This window comes from Sebastes umbrosus, chromosome 22, assembly GCF_015220745.1.
Source record: "Sebastes umbrosus isolate fSebUmb1 chromosome 22, fSebUmb1.pri, whole genome shotgun sequence".
NCBI lineage: Eukaryota > Metazoa > Chordata > Actinopteri > Perciformes > Sebastidae > Sebastes > Sebastes umbrosus.
This window is the reverse complement of record NC_051290.1, coordinates 18,574,289-18,593,440: the sequence shown is the minus strand read 5'-3', so window position 1 is coordinate 18,593,440 and position 19,152 is coordinate 18,574,289. Positions and strand designations below refer to the sequence as shown.

The window sequence follows — 19,152 nt, the reverse complement described above, 5'->3', positions numbered from 1 at the left end:
ATTCAAAGCTAGTTTTCCATTTGTCTCTCCAGTGTGTCACAGTAGGGCCATAAAGTACGTGTCAATTTCTGCATCTTGCGGTTTGTTTATTTAATGGCTGACATTTTATTGCTGTTTAGCATGCATGCATTTCGCAGAGGAAGTCTAGGGTAGTAAATCATGCCCCCCCAATGTTTGTTGACAAGCTGCTCTCTGCAGTTTTACAGCCGATCAAGCTGCTTTCACACAGGAGGGGGAACAATACTCGGTGGTGATGGCGGCTCTCACCCCCGGGCACCTGCAGTTACTGTTTTCTAGATGGATCAATATATCTGTCAACTTCTCCCTGAGTGGAGCCTATTTCATGTCTATCCTGTCATTGCTGCAGGGTGCAACATGAAAAAGCTCATGTTTCATCAAAGTCTGGAGAGAAAGAAAAGTTTCTTTGGGACTTTGTATTCTAGATGACGGGGTGGGCTTCAAAGAGGTTGTAAGGTCAAATTGACATGGCGAATGTCCAGTTGACTAAAAAAGTATCGTATTGATTCTTAATCAACACAACATATTACAATTTACACAAACCTTCTGAATGTATAGGCCCTCTTTGTTCTGCAGCTATCTTTTGCATGTTTTTTTTTTCTTTAAACTGACCTGCACATCCCTCAAGCATTTGTGTTTGTATTGACCCCAGCCTCCATATCTCTTTTTCTTTCGCCTTGACCATACTCATAAAGGTAAACATAACTCATGTTGAGAGATTTTCCTGACTGTATATGGACTTGGAATGTGGCGATTTGTTCCACACATCACACTTCACACTCAACAGGGGGGGGGGGAGGCCTTGAGAGTGTAGGCTTGTAGGAAAATATATGACTTTTAGCTAAATGCTGCGTTTGCCTGCAACACAGTTCACCTGAATGATGCTATTTCGGTCAGTGTTTGTTTGCCGATCAATCATGTGAGCCACGGACCATCTGTTCACTTCAGAAATAGTGAGAGTGGCAAACCTCATTGAGCTCAGTTTGTCATGACCAGTTGTGTGACCTGAAAATACTCCAGTGTTGCTGCTCCCCTGCGGCTGGATATGGAAATCACTTCATGGGCGTGGTTGTTTATTGGAAGCATGGATATAAATGGAAACCAGGGGCTTGATGACAGGTGATGGAGTTGCACACATGTTGAAATGAAGTGTTCTCAGGGGCTCAGTGGTTGGGTGGGGCTTGCAAAATATGGACTCAGTGCATTTCTGCAAGCGTGTATGCACAGAAATGGACACAAACACACACTCGGGGGGGTTGCACGTGTATCGGGGGGGTTGCACGTGTATCCTAATTGTTTGTTGGTCTGCAAAATTATCTGTAGCAACAACTGTTGCAGCTATATCCTTTGAAGAAAGAGGTTAAGGTTACATATCCTTTCAAAGAAACCAACAATCAGCCATTTGTTAAGCGTGTGAATGACGGCGATGATAATACACAAGGCAAAAGTGTGCAATGAGAACGCTGTTCATCCTTTAGGCATGTCATTCTATGCCATGTAGTTTGTACTGACTGCAGTGTGAATGCATCCGCGTGAATATCCTACGCTCAGAGCTAGTGAGCGCTCATGTGAGAGGAGGTGTATGGGTCCAACAAACACAGGACTTTCAACCAGGAGACTGGTGTTCAAGAACAGTGTTTTGTTTTCTAAGCTATGTTAGTGACGTTTGTGACGTGTTTTCCGTACTCATGTTACGTTGTTTCCGTACGTATTGTACTTACATTATGTACCTATTATAAGCCCAACCATGACATTTTTCTAAAACCTAACTAAGAGGTTTTGTTGTCCCCTGCTGCTACTGCACCTCTATACATGTGTGTAATACTCACGCCATGACGAGGCAAAATACGACACTGACACGCTATCCTCTGGTAGGCATGCGGGTCTATTACACACTTTGGCGTGTTATCAGGTTGTAATAGCACTAACGTAGCATTACCTAACCAAGCAAAGCAGCATCATTCGCTGCATTATTTTGTGGGGTTACAGGTTAGAAAAGAAATCCACTGTTTAGTATTCTGGATACTAATATATCAGTGTTCAGTGCAATGTAGCGTTAGTGTCTCTGTCCTGATTTGGGGAAGTTGACACTCCAACCATCATGCAGTGGTTTGCACTGTCGCCTCACAACAAGAGGCGGTTCAGACCCGGCTTGGGGCCCTTCTGTGGAGTTTGCATGTTTCTACCTGTGTTAGCGTGGGTTTTCTCCGGGTTCTCCGGTTTCCTCCCACAGTCCAAATACATGCAGGTTAATTGTTGATTCTAGGTTGCCCGTAGGTGTGAATGTGAGTGTGAATGGTTTTCTGTATGTGTCAGCCCTGTGATAGTCTGGCGACCTGTCCATGGGTGTACTCCGCCTTCGCCCAATGTCAGCTGGGATCGGCTCCAGCGCCCCCTCGACCCTGAATAGGATAAGCGGTTACAGATAATGGATGGATGGATGAATGGACACTCCAACAACCCAAGCCAAATACTTATCTGTAATAGGGTTACATTTGTCAAACACACTGGTTAGTCCTCATCCTCAAAGCCTTTTCTCTTGCGACGTTAAAAGTAAAATTTACGGAAAATATGAACAATAAGGCATAAATCATAACATGCAGTTGCTCAGTTAATATATGTCAATGTTGGAAATGTATGTTTTTTCCTATAGGCAAAGGATTCACGCAGAGCTTCTGTATGTCAGAACTAAATGACTGATCTTAAATGTACCCTTATTAAACTGAACTGTACTGTATATAAGACTAGGGCTAACTAGCTCTAACCTGCATTACAAAATAATGCAGCTCCTTTATTTCCATATCTTCTGTATGCATCATAAATTGACAAAGATGCTAACTTTTTGCCTGGGACGTGCAGCTTTAGCCTCGATCTTTTTGCATTATATCATGCATATACTGTAGCCATCAAGTGCTTACTTAAGACCATTTAATAGAGTTGTTTCAAAAGGAGTCAGCTGGACACAGAGGTTTCAACCAGCCCAAATGGTCTATTAAAAACCTGCAAAACAGTTTAAAAAGTCATTGTTTATGTAAATGTGTCTCCGTCACGTCCCCTACAAAAGTCTTTGATGGCAATGTCACAAAGGCACTGCTACGCCCCACAGGTACCTTGTAAATTATTCACTTAATTGAGACACTGTAGTAGTTCTCTGTGTTGCTCTGACCCAGTAAGAAGTCTCACACAAGTCCTTGAAATCTTTTTTTTTCTTTCCAAGTACACGTTATATTCCTGCCTGTGAAACCATCCCCTCGCTGCTTATTGCTGCTCAGAACGCGTGTATGTGCTGGCATAATAACACGCCGACAAGAACTCCAAGGTCGGAGTCTGCGAAGACTCGACACAGAGCGGGATTCACCAAAATAGACCTGCCTTTCCGTCAGGTGACCTGCGGAATATCAACCCCGTCTCAGAGTACAAATTTAAGCCCAATCTTATTTCATACCTGTCAGCCTGATGGACGCGCAATAATGAGAAAATGTGAACAAATCAGTGTTTTCTTAAGCAAACTGGCCGCAGCAATACGAGTGGAGCCAGTTTAAGGTTTGAGTTAATGACAGGCGTTTCAGATGGGAGAGCTTGGCATTGATAGATGAGTGCAATTGAGGTACAGTGTGGGCTAATTAGTGGAAGAAGATGATGCACTTGGTTGGTCTTAATGTCATCACAGACGCTGGGCGTAGCCTGTCAGTCATTATTAGTACTGACCTTGACATCTGGTCATAGGAAATCTCACTAACCATGTCTCCACAGCTTTTCTCACTACCACTACCCTTCTTCTGACTGTGGACTTTCTATTTTTACAGTGTGTTTGTCACTTCTTCATCCATTTCCCATCTCAAGAGCCCATGATGTACCATTAACGTCCTCCATTACTGTCACTCATTGTTTTAACCTTCAATTACACATGATGCGGCAGGTTCATAATGTACTGTCATTGAGGATTCATGGACACTTTCCCCTTAATTCTCCTTTATTTCTCTCCTCCTCCTCCTTGTGTGCTTTCTATCTCTCCTCTTCCTCTCCTCCTCCTCCTCCTCCTCCTCCTCTCGGGCCAATCAGGCCACACCTCCATGGCAACCGTCAGTGAGTGTAAAACATCCACAGATGGTGCTGAGTAGAGCGAGCAGCAGGCACACTACGAGATCAAGTGTGGGAGAGTGTGTTTGTTTGTGTGTCTGAAAGAGAGAGAGACAGCTACAGAGGGACTCATTGGATAACCACTGTATTGTGTGAAGCCATCCAGGGTATTTCTCTAGTAACACAGACGAAGAGTAGGAGCGTGGTTTTGCTCAGAGGAGTTGCAGGAAAAGTCTGAAGAGAAGGAGTGAGTGTTGGAGGAAGGAAAAAAAAAGAGAGACCCCCACCCTCCACCCTCCCCAGAAAGCAGGAGGTAAACCGCCGGTAAGCAAATATTAATGACCTGACAACAAAAAAGCACACAACCTCAAGACAGCCTTACCCAGGAGCCGCGCAAAAGAGGACACACACACCCACACACACGCAAGACGAGCCCCCCTCCTCACTCATGATCATCGCTCCCGCCACACGCAGACACAAGGGCCACGCTGACACAGCCAGAGGAGAGTGGGAGAGAGAAGAGGACGCTCGCCCCGTCGCAGGACTTTGTCAAAGTAAAAGTCTTCCTTGGATTGTTTTTTTTTTTGTTTTTTTTAACCCTGAAGCCAGAGTCCTCCTTGTTTGCTGACCTGTCCAAAACCACCCCACCCACCCACCTCCTCCCAGGAGCAAAGATGAGCTGCAGGAAAAGATGCAAGCAGGAGATCTTCAAGTTTGCACAGTACATGTACAGACTTGTCACAGGCCAGCTCAATGACGGTAAGGATCCTGGTGCACTTTTTGAGAGGCTCCCTCGTGTGTTTTCCATTTGCAGTGATTCTCTTAAATCTGCAGAGATTTTTTTGGTCTTATCTTCTTGGCAAACTTCTCCACTTGACTCACATTTTGGATAATTAGCTCATTCCAAAGTTAACAGTTGAGACACGGGGACTGTGTTAGGACACCTTCATACCATCACTGCCTCACAGTATTTAGGTTGTGTGTGTGTACCTACTCTGCATCATAATTTGTTTAAGTGTGCGTGCATGTGTAAGTGTGTAAGGACGGAGGCAAAGGTGGAATCATTAAAATGGAGAAAAAAAGATCAAACAGCTGTGCAATCTTCAGCTGTTAAAATCATTTTTTTATGTATTTAAGCATTTCAACTCATTGGGTCTGTCAGCTCAGTCTTGCACTCTTTCTTCTAGCACCTTTATCATTTTGAACACCGTAGAGTTCAGATTTAGTTAAAAACTGTATTGTAACAAACAACAGTGATGTGGAGCGGTATGCTGATGTCGAATCTTTCTGTACTCGTCCCCAGAAGCAGAAATTGTTGCATACTTCGTACGCACACAGAATTTTTCATCACTATTGCTGTACCTGTATCATGCAGCAAAGCGTAATAGATTTCGGTTTCCCTTTTGTTCTGCGCGCACACACACACACACACACACACACACACCAAGAGCTTTTCTAATAAGACCAATAGACTCAATGGTATTAACAAGATTAAATCTCGGATTATAGTGGATTACCAGCAGATTACTCCACAAGGAGTTCAATACAGGATAAAGGTTATCAGCTGTATCATACACTGATATCTGGCACATATGCATCAAACTGATGCTAAGGACTATTTACATATGTCATTAAGACCTTATGACCTTTTTTTTATACTACAGATGATGTGAGTACCCTTGCATCAAACAATTTACACCCTTTGCCTTCCATGGCTCTTGTTTGGTTCTTGCATTAACTGAGCTTCGCTGTGAAGTAAGTCGTTGATTGTCACGCAGCATGGGTGAGAATGTGGTAAGCTCCAGAGAGGTGCTACATGAACATGTTAATGAATTCTAACATGCTTCAGTACACGTGAGACTTGCAGTATTTCTTTTCTAGCATTGGCTCCCTCCTAATTGTTGTATGTATTGGGACTTTTCACATACAGTACAGTATATTTCCATACAGCCATGGCCTACTTTCTACAATGTCCTTGACCTTAGAAACAGAGAGAACAAGTGGGGAGGATGGGAGGCAGCTATAGAAAGGGGCTGCCCTATTAACGGTGTAGATCATTCCAATAAATATAGACACGTGGGAGATACCAAGCATGGAGAAACCCGTCTATTATATCTGCCCAAAGGAGTACGCTGTTGGTTTCCATAGCTACCAGCAGGTCATTTAGGTCACATTGTAATAATATGATGAATATAGTATATTCAGTTGTAATTTCCTTTAGTGTCCTCATAGGTTCTGTTGAAAATGTGGCATTGCTTTGTACTGCGCTGTAGGCTACAGTGTTTCTTTGGGTGCAAAATTGTGGTCTTTAGTGTCAGTGTCAGAACGAATTAATTATTGATCATGTTAAATACAAGGCAGGACATATTTCCCTGTGGACTAAGCTCAGCTACTGTACGTGTGCTGAGTTAGTGAAACGTTCTTTTTTTTATTGATCTCATTGTCCGAAGAGTTTGGTTGCTATTTTATGAACCTCAAGACAAACAAGACTCAGAGTATATGGCTGGACTGAGTGTGGTCAGTCTGTGAATTTGTGACTACATTGGCACACAGATAGTTAGTGTTCAAGTCTATAATGTTAAATCCAGCGGTACATGTCCACCAGGTGCGGCGAGGACACTAGGGGACGCGCCACTCAATTGGCCGTTCAAGCGGTGACGTACCCTATCGTGGAATGCACCTGATTGATCCGTTTTTTTCTTGCTTGCCGTTTCAAACAGAAAAAAATGGCAGTCTGCTCATAAACTTCCTGTTATTCCGTCTAAACAATCCACCAAAATCTACTTCTGAAAATATTTTAAATGAGAAATAAGCTATGCCACGGCTGAAGCTCGTTTCTTTTTCGAACAAGACAGCTTTCACAACATTTGCATAAAGTTGAGATTTTTCAACTTTATGCAAATACCGACACCCTCCACCTCGACGCAACACTCCCATCATGCACTGCTTCTCCTGCTTTCTATAGGAAATTAATGGAAGGCAAGGATCTGGTGGAAATGCGCCGATAGAGGAGCACTCGCACCTGTGAGTGGAACCGCTGACACGCCTCCGTAAAAACGTAAACAAAGGACTGTTCCCACCTTTTCATTTTGAAAGAGCAACAGCCAATGAGGAAACTCCAACACTCGGCCGACCAATCCTGTAACTTCATCACTTAGTCAGTCACTCAGTGACAGACTTTTGCATTTGTAAGCCCTCTGCGGTCCAACCAGAAAAAAAAAAAAAACCTTGAACCGGTAGTACTGTAGTCTACTTTCCATCTTTGGAAACCACAAGAGGATATTTGCAAAAGCCACGTTGGTTAGACCACCAGCCCATCAGCTATTAGTATATCAAGCAAACAATGATGTTGGTTTGGGACACATCGTGCAACTACAACCGTTGTGAGAAAGACATTACACGTATACAATTCCGAAACCCATTATCAATCATTCATTAGACACTTTCTGCCCGAGTGGATCCATTTCTCTATAAACACATGCTATTAACTTCTCTTACAGAGCCTGTGCTGCAGATTAATATAAATGGAGTTTGACCACAGCGAAGCTGGCTCTCCAATATTTGGGTGACCAGGGCAATGATAGATGGAGTCAGTTAGCAGACCATGGGATTTTAATTGAGATGTTCATTGCCCTAGAACAGCCTCACAGTCATTGCTTCATTGATCATTTGCCAAGGCCAGCAAGAACACATAGTGTAAGGTAGAGGGTAATGTGCATGATGTAACAGAACGGGCCTGTGCAGATTGAGCTGTATATCACATCTATAATGTCATGAATGCTTTTGTCTACACGGGCTTTTTCTCAATATAGATATATGGACAAGAAATATGTTAAAGGTCATAAAGGTGATCACATTATCCTTATATACACAGCAATATGTCTAGCACGGATGTGAAGTTAGTATTCATTTGATGTCGTCAGTGAGCACAGGAAACCATCTATTGTTACAGCAACAGTTTTAGAGATACGGCGGAGACTATAGGCCACCATTTGTATTCATGCCACCAGTGCTGCCCAGCAGGCCTTGAATTTTCCAGCTGTAGGGGGGAAAAAAAGAGGGGAAACAAATCACAGATGCACATTCTTCCATGCAGGTTATAAATCCAAACAGCGGTGTCAGCACATATTCAATACATTGGAAAAGCAGGAACTTATTTGTTGCTCACACCAGGGGAAATCTTCATCTTTTCCAACGCTTACAGCACAGCCTCTGTGACAGACGAGCAGGGAGAGCTACCAGTCCACCAGCGTATCCATCAGGATCATTTAGACGTCCTAAAGCTTGGGTGATTTATGCTGCTAACTTCAAAGTGACACGTTTTCAATGGCCATTCTTTATGTAGTCAGTAGCCTCGGTTGTGCAGTGAACACTTCTTTTCCACCTCTATGCAACTGGTTTGCATTGTAGTACACCATTTGTTCTGGATCAGAGCAATACGTTTTGGAATCTGTCACCACATCTCCGCTGATTGCTTCTTCCCCGAGTGTTTGGCTGCGAGGCGTCTCAGCTTCTGTAATGCATCATCCTTTTTTTCTCGTCAGGACAGGCTCTCATGCTCGTAACGGAGTCCAAGCATATCGTAAGACGTCACAACGCATACCCTCTCGACCCCTTGCACTCACTCATTTCTAAAAACACTGGTCAAAAATTTGCTTGGTTCGACTTTTCTTGGTGCCATCAAAGCTTTGGTGAGCCTCTGAGCATTTGAACCTGCTTGTATTGATTTCAAGCAGTTTGATTTAGCTTGTCAATGCAGTTGTTTTTCCCCAGTAATGAATATTTCCTTTGGCCGTGTTCGTCGTAATGGAACAATGCGGAACGGCTGTAATGTCTCTGAGCTTTCAAGTGATTATATATCGGTTGCGCAGGGATGTGGTAAATGCCAAACGAGCATTTCTTTCTTCGCTCTCAAGATGTTTCATTTTGATTGCTAAATCAACTAAATGGGATGTTTTTGTTTGTTTTTCAAAAATGCAAATGATGTCGGTTTACCACTAGTATCTGTTTCTGGGATTTTTTTTATTTTCCAGTTCAGTTACAATATCTGAAAATGCATCCCTTAGTTAGACTGACAGCTTAGTGAGACAGCTTGTGTGGGTCAGGACTGCAGTGGCAACAGAGCAAGCAGACAGACGCCTACATCCTTTCTTTTTTTGCCAGTTTCCTCCAGCTTTTCTTCAGCACTCAATCATCCTAGAGATGTTCTTGTCCCAGCTTGTCCTGGGTAAGCCCCGGGTCTACTTTCGAAACAGTACGGTTCAACCCCAATAGGACTTTCCTCAAATGGTTCCTGTCTGCAGGAGCGGTGGCTAGAGTTTAAGGTCCTTTGAGACAATGTAGTCCGAAAACGAGGAGTAATATCTGTCTGAGAAATGACTTTTCGAAATAAACCTTTTCATCTACTGATGAGATATTTATGTTGAATTATTGAAAACGCTTCTGTAGTTCTACAGTAATTATAAGTTGAAAGAGGGTCTTATCTGGTGCCAAAGAAACCAAAATCAATGAACATAAAATGTACTGCTGCAAGGAAAAAACAAAGTCTGTTCTTTGTGAGTTAAGATGTGGAGGTACTCGTCCAATCCACGGCCGCGAGACAATGCTGTGAAAAACGCACTCGGTGACTTTTCAGCGTGCACTCGGAAGCACATGTGTGGGGGGGCCTGCCCAATGACGCGAGGACCCGTCTTTGTTTCCCTCTCTTTGGTTTCCTGACGGCTATTAGCAGGTCATGTTCCACCTGTCCCATGAGGACAGCACGTTCAAAGCCCATAATCCCTGACCAAACACTGAATATTTGATACCCACGGGCAGGTTGGGTTGGCATCAAGTCTGTGCAACGGTGTCCCCAGTCTGAATGGCAAGAGAAGAGTCGCTATTTAACACTGCTTGTTTTCACTGTATCGGCTGTGGTTTAGAGTAGACGGTGTAGTGTATAGTGTAGAGTGTGCAGGGCTGATGATAAAATATTACATTTATTATAAGCTAGTTTTTGAGGTCCATATAGCTGCTTTGCTAATCGAGAATTAACCAACAGCCTTTGTGCCACTTCTCTAATAATTTGCTAAAATGTATGGACCTTGGCCACCTCTGCAGAGCTCATAGAAATATGAATGTGAAAATAAAAATGGCCAAGGGATCATCCAGTGTTTCATTAAAATTGTTTGTTCTGCAGCTGGTTCATAGCTTTTTTCTTAAATTTAACACAATATCCAAAAGCACAGAGGTTGTATACTTCCCGTAGCAGAACATTTCTCCCATGATGTTTGGACAGGCAACAATAACAGATGGCTTACCGTGTTGCATAATGTTTCCTTTCACACCCAGTGAACTAACATGGCATCTGCTTGATTCACCTGACAAACGTCAAACTTCAGACCGAGATACACACAGATGTCGATGTTCATACAGTGCAAGACATGCTTGCTTACTTATTGCTTACAATCCTGTGATGTGTTTCGCTCCTCATATAGAAAATCATCCACTTGTTATTTAAGCATTGTGTATACTGTATATTAGGGCTGTCAATCGAATAAGATATTTAATCGCGATTAATCGCATGATTGTCCATAGTCAATTAAGTTAATATTGTCCAGAAACCCTCACAGGTACTGCATTTATCATAAAGAATATACTCAAATCATAACATGGCAAACTCAAGTCCAACAGGCAACAACAGTGTGTCAGTGTGCTGACTTGACTATGACTTGCCCCAAACTGCATGTGATTATCATAAAGTGGGCATGTCTGTAAAGGGGAGATTCGTAGGTACCCATAGAACCCATTTTTATTCACATATCTTGAGGTCAGAGGTCAAGGGACCCCTTTTGAAAATGGCCATGCCAGTTTTTCCTGCCAGCGTTATTTAACCTCCTTCAAGACATGGTTGGTTCCAGTTGATTCCTTAGGTTTTATAGTTTCCTATGATGTCAGTATCTTCCATTTTTGCTTTAAAACTGAGCTCGCTACAACCTCCGAAATCGCAAGTTGGATTAATGTGTTAAAGAAATTAGTGGCGTTAAAACAAATTTGCATTAACCCATTATTATCGCATTAACTTTGACAGCCCTATCTATCTTCTATCCATCTATCTGATCTGGATGTACTGAAAACTTTGACAACACATTTTAGGTACATTCTGTGTATCATTTAGTATTGGATCACGTTAGATTCACAAATATGTGAGAGGAAACTAACGACGACCCGCACTGTGTTGTTTCTGTCTCTACAGAGTAAGAACACACTGTAATATACAGTAGCTTAACAAGATGTCTTCACTGACAGAAACAGATTAGGATGTTGTAGGGATCCAGAACATAGAAAGCATCTCTGCCAAACCTCTTACATAATGGAAAAAACAAGAACACGTATCAGTGTCATCTGGTAACGGCTTTCTTTTAACCTTTCACCGTGACCCCGCTCCCGAGGTTCACTGCCTTTGGCAGGGGCAGAAAGAAGACATTTGACTGTGATATCTGTATCCATATCAGCTTCCTGGCAGGCCCAGCTCACCGTCTCATTGTTTCACAGCATCCCAGCCTTCTTCTGGTTTCTGGTTTCTGCTGCTGTGTTGCCGTCCAACACCAGAGCAGCACAGATTCTTTGGCTCATAGGGTCAGTACACACAGTGCTTGGCTACATTGCGAGCATTATCGGAACACGCTGTCGATGTCATACAGTAGCTAAACCCCAGGCTGGTCCACTCAAAATCCCCCTTTGCCTGACTGAAAAGTAGAGATGTTTATCGGCAAGAATCTGGTGATAAGATACATGTTCTGATAAAGGTTACGATTCAATATATTGCGATTTTTTTTTTTTTTTAAATCCAATTTTAGGAAAGCTGTCATAGTATAAAGAATATACCACCATAAAATCGAAGTAAAACATGTTCACTTTTTTTTATGAAATCAGAACAGTGGGATCTGCATTTGTATTTATCACAGTCCCTGTAACATCCAACATCATAGCACTACTTTTTGATAAATTACAACACTGCTATCTATCGATTGGGGGTTTAAACACAACATAATACATACTGCTTTTGAGAATCGATGTAGTATCACAAAACCTAATAACGTGATACTCAAGTGTATCGACATTTTCTTACACACTTACTGAAAAGGAGTGACAGGCTGTAAAGGCTTGTTGAAGTACTGCAAGACAATCTGTGCCCAGTGTTATGTAAAAGAGAACAGGGACTGTGTGCTCACTGTAGTGGGAAATGAATGTCACAATGTGGTTCGGTCTACAACTCTTTGTAAAACCAGAGTGAAAATATTATTTGACCTTTCTATTGGTGAGGTCAGGATTGGGAAGTGGTTGCACATGAATAATGTGTGAATTATATTAGGTTAAACTAGAGACACCAGCCACGATGCCAAATTGGGCCAGGGATATAAAGTGTGGGGGGGGCTTCCTCACTTCCTAACCCCCTACTGCTGGCGCCCTTGCTCGGACCACACCCATCTTTGAACTCATCCTTCATTTTGATCTCACCTACGCACCTTTAAAGTTTTGTGACGCCAAACCGGGACAGTGGCGTAAAGTAGGAGGCGTAAAATGGAGGATTCAATGACCCTTTCGCCCCCCTTGCTTGGACCATGGCCATTTTTTAACTCAACCTTCATTTTGATCTCAACTACGCACCTGTAAAGATTCATGAGTGCATCTTGCACGGTTGCAACTCTATCGCAGTGACAAAATCTGTCCACAGACAGATATAGAAACACAGACTCACAAGGTGAAAACAACACCAGCATTGCTGTCTCATCTGGTAATAAGCCCTGGATCCCTTCGTCATTCATCAAGTCCCCATGTCAGTGCAGTCATTTAATCACCTTTGTTGCCGTGGTTGCAGAGGGATACCTCAGTCATTCACCATCCCTGCAGTTCCGTAACTTATTAATTACTAGATGTAAAATGAATCATTAGGTAATGATGAGCTTGTCATAGAAATGTCACGCGCATAGATTGAAAGTGATTTAAAGCTTTGTATGTCGGGGGGACTCTAGTCAGAATTTTAGTGTATTATACGCCCTCAAATTTTCACTCCAACTGACTCTATTACTGAGATGAATGTGTTTGAACCCAATTAAAGGGACATTTGAGTGCTTTAGATGTGAGATTCAACGGGTACACTGACACATTAGCAAAAGTAGTTGTGGTTTTTGTGCTTTTAATCGATCGCCTCCATGTCCCCGCCACAACATCCACCGATCTCTTTAAGTTGCCCGGATTTGATTTCCCCTCATTTTTTTTTTCTATATTTGCATTCTACATTGGCCTGTGGTTATCCCGTGCCACTCTCCATTTAAATTCACCTTCGCCAGCCCATGTAATCAGTTTTCCCATTTGTGCTAATGTTTGTAAACGATTGTCTTTCTGAGTGGAAAGAATGGCGAGGGTTATTTTTAGTTTGGCGAGCACGGTTGAGTTACAAAGCTTGCTGTGTACGAAGCATTACTGTGTTGAATGCGGCAGGAAATTCGCCTCCGTGGGCTGGTACCAGTGGAAAAAAACAAAACAAAAGAGTAGTTGGTACACTGTTTTCATGATTAAGCAAAAAAAAAAGAGGCAAGCTTAGTGGACCAAAGCTTAACTGCGCAAAAGAACTGCTTAAACCACTGTGTGCCCTTAAAGATCGCAGACCATTAAGAGGAGCCTTAATTTGTTTGGTTTGGGTTTGTTTTCTTTGCTCTTAGTTGTTATCACCTCAGAGAATTGTTCTATTAACCCAGTGCTTTTGCTATCTGCTCTCCCTCAAGTGATCATTACTATTGTTACCTCAAATTAAAAAGCCCCCCCCCCTCCCCTTTACTGTCACCCTATCCTCCCTTGCTCTCTCTCTGTCCATATTATCCTGCTTCCAGCTTTACGTCCCCCTTTCTCCTCTCCTACTCAACTTTATCTCCTCGTCACACTTTGTAATCGCCTAATTTCCCGTTGAGGCTCTTTGTTCCAAATGCTGCCTATTGTCAGTTGCCCTGGCTGTGTTTTTACAAAAAAAGTGAACCCACTGTCCCAGACACTCTGCAAAACGAGAGCCAATGTCCACTCCATGCTCCGTTAGCTGGCAATTACTAGGACTGCAACCCTGCTCCTGCTCCTGCTCCTGCTCCCCGCCAACAAAAGGAGCGTTAGTACACCTTTGAGGGTCTGAGTGGAGCTGTAAACAGCAGGACCTTACTTTCATTACTACACTCTTAGATAATCACACGTGTCACCATGCAAGAATCATGCACAACCCCATGTTTTTAGTTGGTAACGTCCAAGAAAGTGCTGACAGAAAAAAGCTCTCGTGTTGAACTCATCATGTTTTATTGAGAGACTTTTCTCGCTGCAGTCCAGCAGGAATCTGGGCTTTTGTATTTTTTTTCCTTTATCATATTTCATTTCCCTCAGGCGCTGTGTGGATCCACTGATGAAAAAGGGCTGTTTCTCAAACGATTTCCATGTCTTCTTTGATTGGTTCGAGATTGAAATTTCAAACAGATCATTCTCCCTCACGGAAAGCGGAGGTTCGCGCGAAATGTCAAACGGTTGAATAAACTGAGGCAATGAAAGGCTGAATGTAAATGACAACCTGTTCCTGCAAATTGAACTTTTTGGTTTGGAGTAATGTGTTGGCACGTTTTCTGTGTGACTCAGGACCAAATTTGTGGTCGGGATGGGATGTTTTAAATCCAGAAAGGGCTGTTGCTGTTCAGTGCTTTACAGCAGTTTTGGACAAGTATTAATACTCTTACACAAAACCTGTTATTTCTGCGGGCCAAGTTAATGAAGTCCACTTTGTCAGGAAAACAAAATGTGTGTGTGAGCATTGTATATCAAGGCAGGTAGTATAAACAGTGTTTTGCTTCTTAATTACACCCTGTTAGGTTCTGTCACTGTGGAGCAGGTTTATTTCTCACACAGGCGTCTCATTGAATAAGAGTCTACAAGTCTCCAAAGAGCTGAAACGGAGAGCATGCTTACACACACATACACTTTCACACACACACACACGCTGTATATACAGTCCCATGGAGAGTGTAGAGCTGTTGGATATATCACACTATTGGCATCTGAGGCACTGCAGTGTAAAAAAGCTGCAGTATGGCATCAGTATTGCATGTCCATTGTCAAAAAGGTAGATTTCAATCAGATTCTATTGCACTATCATACATTTCCTTGTTGTATTTTTCCACTCTGGGATGAATTATGAACACTATAATCACATATTTTGCACATGATTCCAATATAATTTGAGTAACCGATATGTCTTTGCAGGGTGCGGTGGATAAAGTGCGTTTGTGTGACCAGAATGTGGCTGCCCATCCTCAGCACTCAATCCATATATAAGCTCCAAGTCAAGGACACTACAACCTAGCTACTCAGTAGTAGCCCGGTCCGTCGGAGTCATGGCCAACAGATTAAGCCCAGATACATTTCTCCCATCAACTCCCCACACCTCTGTTGTAAACTGGTGTAATCAGTCACTCTCGCCGGTGCGGCTCGTCACGGACGACCATGCAGAAAATGGAGCTCAATCTCCATCATTCTGCAGACAGATCCACTCTTGGCCCCATTACTTACCTGGCTAACTCTGTGTCAACAGCAGGCAGGTGTAAACAAGAGGGATCTTGCCTGTCTGACATCACTGTTACTTAGAGCATAACGGAGGAGCTCCAAATGCCTCCATTAAAAGGCACAAATGAATCCATAAATTAGCAGTAGCGAGCCTAATGTTTTAACTGTCGTCTGCTTCATTAGTACGTGTAAGGTGGGTGTAGTGTCGGTATTTTAGCATGTATATGTACATGTATGTGTCTCTGAATCAGAGAGCACTGAGTTAACACTTTATATTAGTCTTCAAATAACAGATTAAGGTTGGGCAGACGCAGTATTCATATTACGACATTGTCTAACTAAATATGGCTTAGTCCTGAGCTGTACTTTTATTTTGATAGGTGTCAGTGTGTCTTGACCATTGTGAGAATTAACCCTTTAACAGTTTTCCCTTTTTTTCCAGCCTTAAAGGTGCTAAATTTGATATCCAAAGCATTAATATAGCAGCAAACAAGTGTTTGCTATGTAAAGATATAGAGGAGTAATGGCTACCTGAGCAGAGAGTGAAGTTGCTTTCCCTCTGTGTGTGTGTTGTAATCCGAGCTTCTCCTTGCTTTGTTGACCTAGCCGGACCGGCCGCGCATGCTTTTAGTGCATGCGAGCGTGCCCCACTGGCTAGCTCACGGAAGCTGCTCTACACTGCTCACATACGGTGGTTACAGCTGATAACCCGTCCAACGCAAATACACTAAATCCTACATTCCCCATAATACAACTGAATACAGTAGAATCTTTGATTAGATTCTCCCTGCCATATATATGTCCTCATTTTTAGAAATCCATACACTAACTTTATAGTGTAGGTTTTCTGTCTAATATTTCAAGTCCCAAGCCTAACTCAAGGTAACCTTGGTGATATCACTGTGACATCATCAGGGTTATTTCCTCAGACTTAACAAAGCTCCCCCAGAGACACAGAAGACATTCTACAACTGTTTTCCCAGGCTGAGCGGGTCGTTTTTGTCTTAGTAATAAGATTTCTTTAGTCAATTAGTCATTTTTTATGCTTTTTTTCATGCTGAATAACTGATTTCCAAGAATCGTATGAGCACCATCTCTGGTAAACACAAAAGTTAAAGTGGTGCTTTTGTGGGATTCTTTGTGGAGAAACTCAGTTTCACAGATCTGTTGATTAAAGCAACTGATCGATTATTCGACAAAGTCCTATGTGTGTTAGTACACTAAGAATCTCTTGAGTTGAGGACAGCCCTACTGAGTACTAACCGTGACAAATAAAATTTCTATGGTGGAGCTTGAGCAGTGCTTGGCTGCACAGCATGAGTTTATACTGACTAGCTCAAGGGATGTTTTCATCGGACATCCTGTTCTTTAACCTCTTTTTACTGAATGCTCCTCTGTGAGAGAGCTTCTAAAAGCCACATTTCTGTTACTGTATCTCTTTTTTTTTAGTTGAACTACTTCATTTTCCTCCATTTCTTTTACTTGTTTTGAAAGGAAATAAACCATTTGATTGAGAGCGGTGATTTATAAATCCTTCTATATCCAGTTACACCCCTCAAAATCAGCATTTGCATGCTTCTAATCACCAAATGCTGGACAGGTCTCCCTCCCCTGCATGCCTCTCTGAATGATCTCAGCTTGAATAATTGAATTATATTCCAAACAGCCATTTTTTCCATCAATCGAGTAAATTGATCTGACCTTGAAATATTAATGCCACACATGTTGCATCTTGAGTCATGATTTTGTCTGTAAAGCTGTTTTGAATCTGTGTGGGATTAGATGGGATGATAAACTTAAAATCCTTGTGGAGTTCAGAAACCATGATTAGATCATTACTGATTTACAACATTATGGACCACCAGTAGTGCTATTTTGCTACAATTTGAACTAAACTTGCACAGATCACATTGTGGAACAGGTAAGAGAGGTTGCTGCTGAGCTGTTTCCTTTAGGAATGACACTGCAAAATACCCACGAACAGATTAAATGGTTGCAGCTCAATGTGTGAATGCAGCAAAAAGTAGAGGAGATGATGTATGACACACCGGGCAACAGAGCATCCTCCGAGGAAGCAAGGTGTCATTTACAATTTCTCTTCAGTCTCCTGCATTTTCCACGCACCGCCGAAACCGTCGCAAATTCAATTTAAATGCAAAGCAACAGAGGAAAAGGTATTTGTGTTTGTCATTTACAGTACTTCTGCCTCGGCAATCACTGAGCCTCGCCAATACGGCTAAGGCCTTTCTCCTTGTGGGCAGCGCTCCACAGATCACACTGACCATCCGTTCGCCTCTGGAAGGGCTGCTTGATGTATTAGATTTGTACCTAATAAGGATGAATCACCCTTTTGCGCTTGTCCCTCCCTTCAGGTTCTTCGCCCTATTTTTCCTCCTGCTGTCGTTTTTTTTTTTTTTTCTCTTCTGTAATTTGGCTGTGCCCCCAAAGGAAATCTCTTTCTTTTCCTCTGATCTGTTATTCTGTTTTAACTGATTGTAATGTATCTTATGGGAACAGATCTACATCTAGTTATCGTCCAGATAATGGGTTGGTTGGTTTCAATGACGGCGTAAATTCGATAGTTGGATTAGAATTGATTTAACCCTCTTAGACCCAGAATAGACCCGTTTTTGTCTTTTTTAGGGGGCTACAAGGGGGTCTTTAGGGGGAGATAGCAGGTCAACAGTAGATACCACATAGAAGTGGTGTACATCACCTGAAAGCTGGGAACCTGAAGATTAATTTGAGATGCAGCTCAGCACAGTGTGTCAAGTTCTAGTCATAAATCAGAAATAAACATGAATGAATGAATGAATTAAAATAAATTGTGAAGATGTATAAGGGCTAAGAACATTATGATAGTAGTATATGATGGCCATCCCCATGCTCTTGTTTGTCTAATAAGTTGTTGCAGCAATTTTTGTGTTGATGCCATTTGTTACACATATTTTGGTGCAAAATTTAACAATTTTTTACCACTCGAATTGATAAAAAATGATCAATAATCACTCCAAAATACCACATTAAGACACCAAGACATTGAGGAATACCATAGAAGAAGCCATGCTGTGATTTGGTATCAAAAACATTTGACATTTGGAGAATTCAGCAAGAATTTCATTTTTCGGTGAGCACTTCTGTTCTGGAAACTGCTCAGAAAACCCCCTTATATTCAATCTAGCTAGGAAAGGGTTAGGTCTCTAGTTTGTGGTTGTATAATTTCATGAGGCTGTGATTATCCTAGAGGTCACCACAGGTCATTTTATACAGTGCTGTCAAGTTTCAAAAAATGGTCTCACTACAAAGAAATGGCTACTATGGAGACTAACATCATCACACATGAATACAATTGGGCTATTCGGATCCACGAGAGTCTCAGCTTTACAGTGATATGCAATTCTAAGACTGTTTAGGGACCCCAGTATGCACAAATATTCAAACACATCATTTTAGAATAGGTGAAAATAACATTTATACTGCATT

General features: G+C 42.2%; 1 protein-coding gene across 6 annotated transcripts in view; it reads left to right on the top strand.

Moving 5' to 3' along the window:
• kcnip4 (Kv channel interacting protein 4) overlaps positions 1-19,152 on the top strand; it is a 147,310-nt gene that overhangs the window by 39,769 nt on the left and 88,389 nt on the right. The window contains exon 1 of one of the 6 annotated variants that reach the window (XM_037758360.1): positions 4,153-4,857. The exons of the other annotated variants lie outside the window; for them this stretch is intronic. Coding sequence (XP_037614288.1) covers positions 4,773-4,857 — 85 coding nt within the window. The 5' untranslated portion in view covers positions 4,153-4,772. Of the gene's footprint in view, positions 1-4,152; positions 4,858-19,152 lie in introns of those variants that run through there. 6 annotated transcript variants of the gene reach the window in all.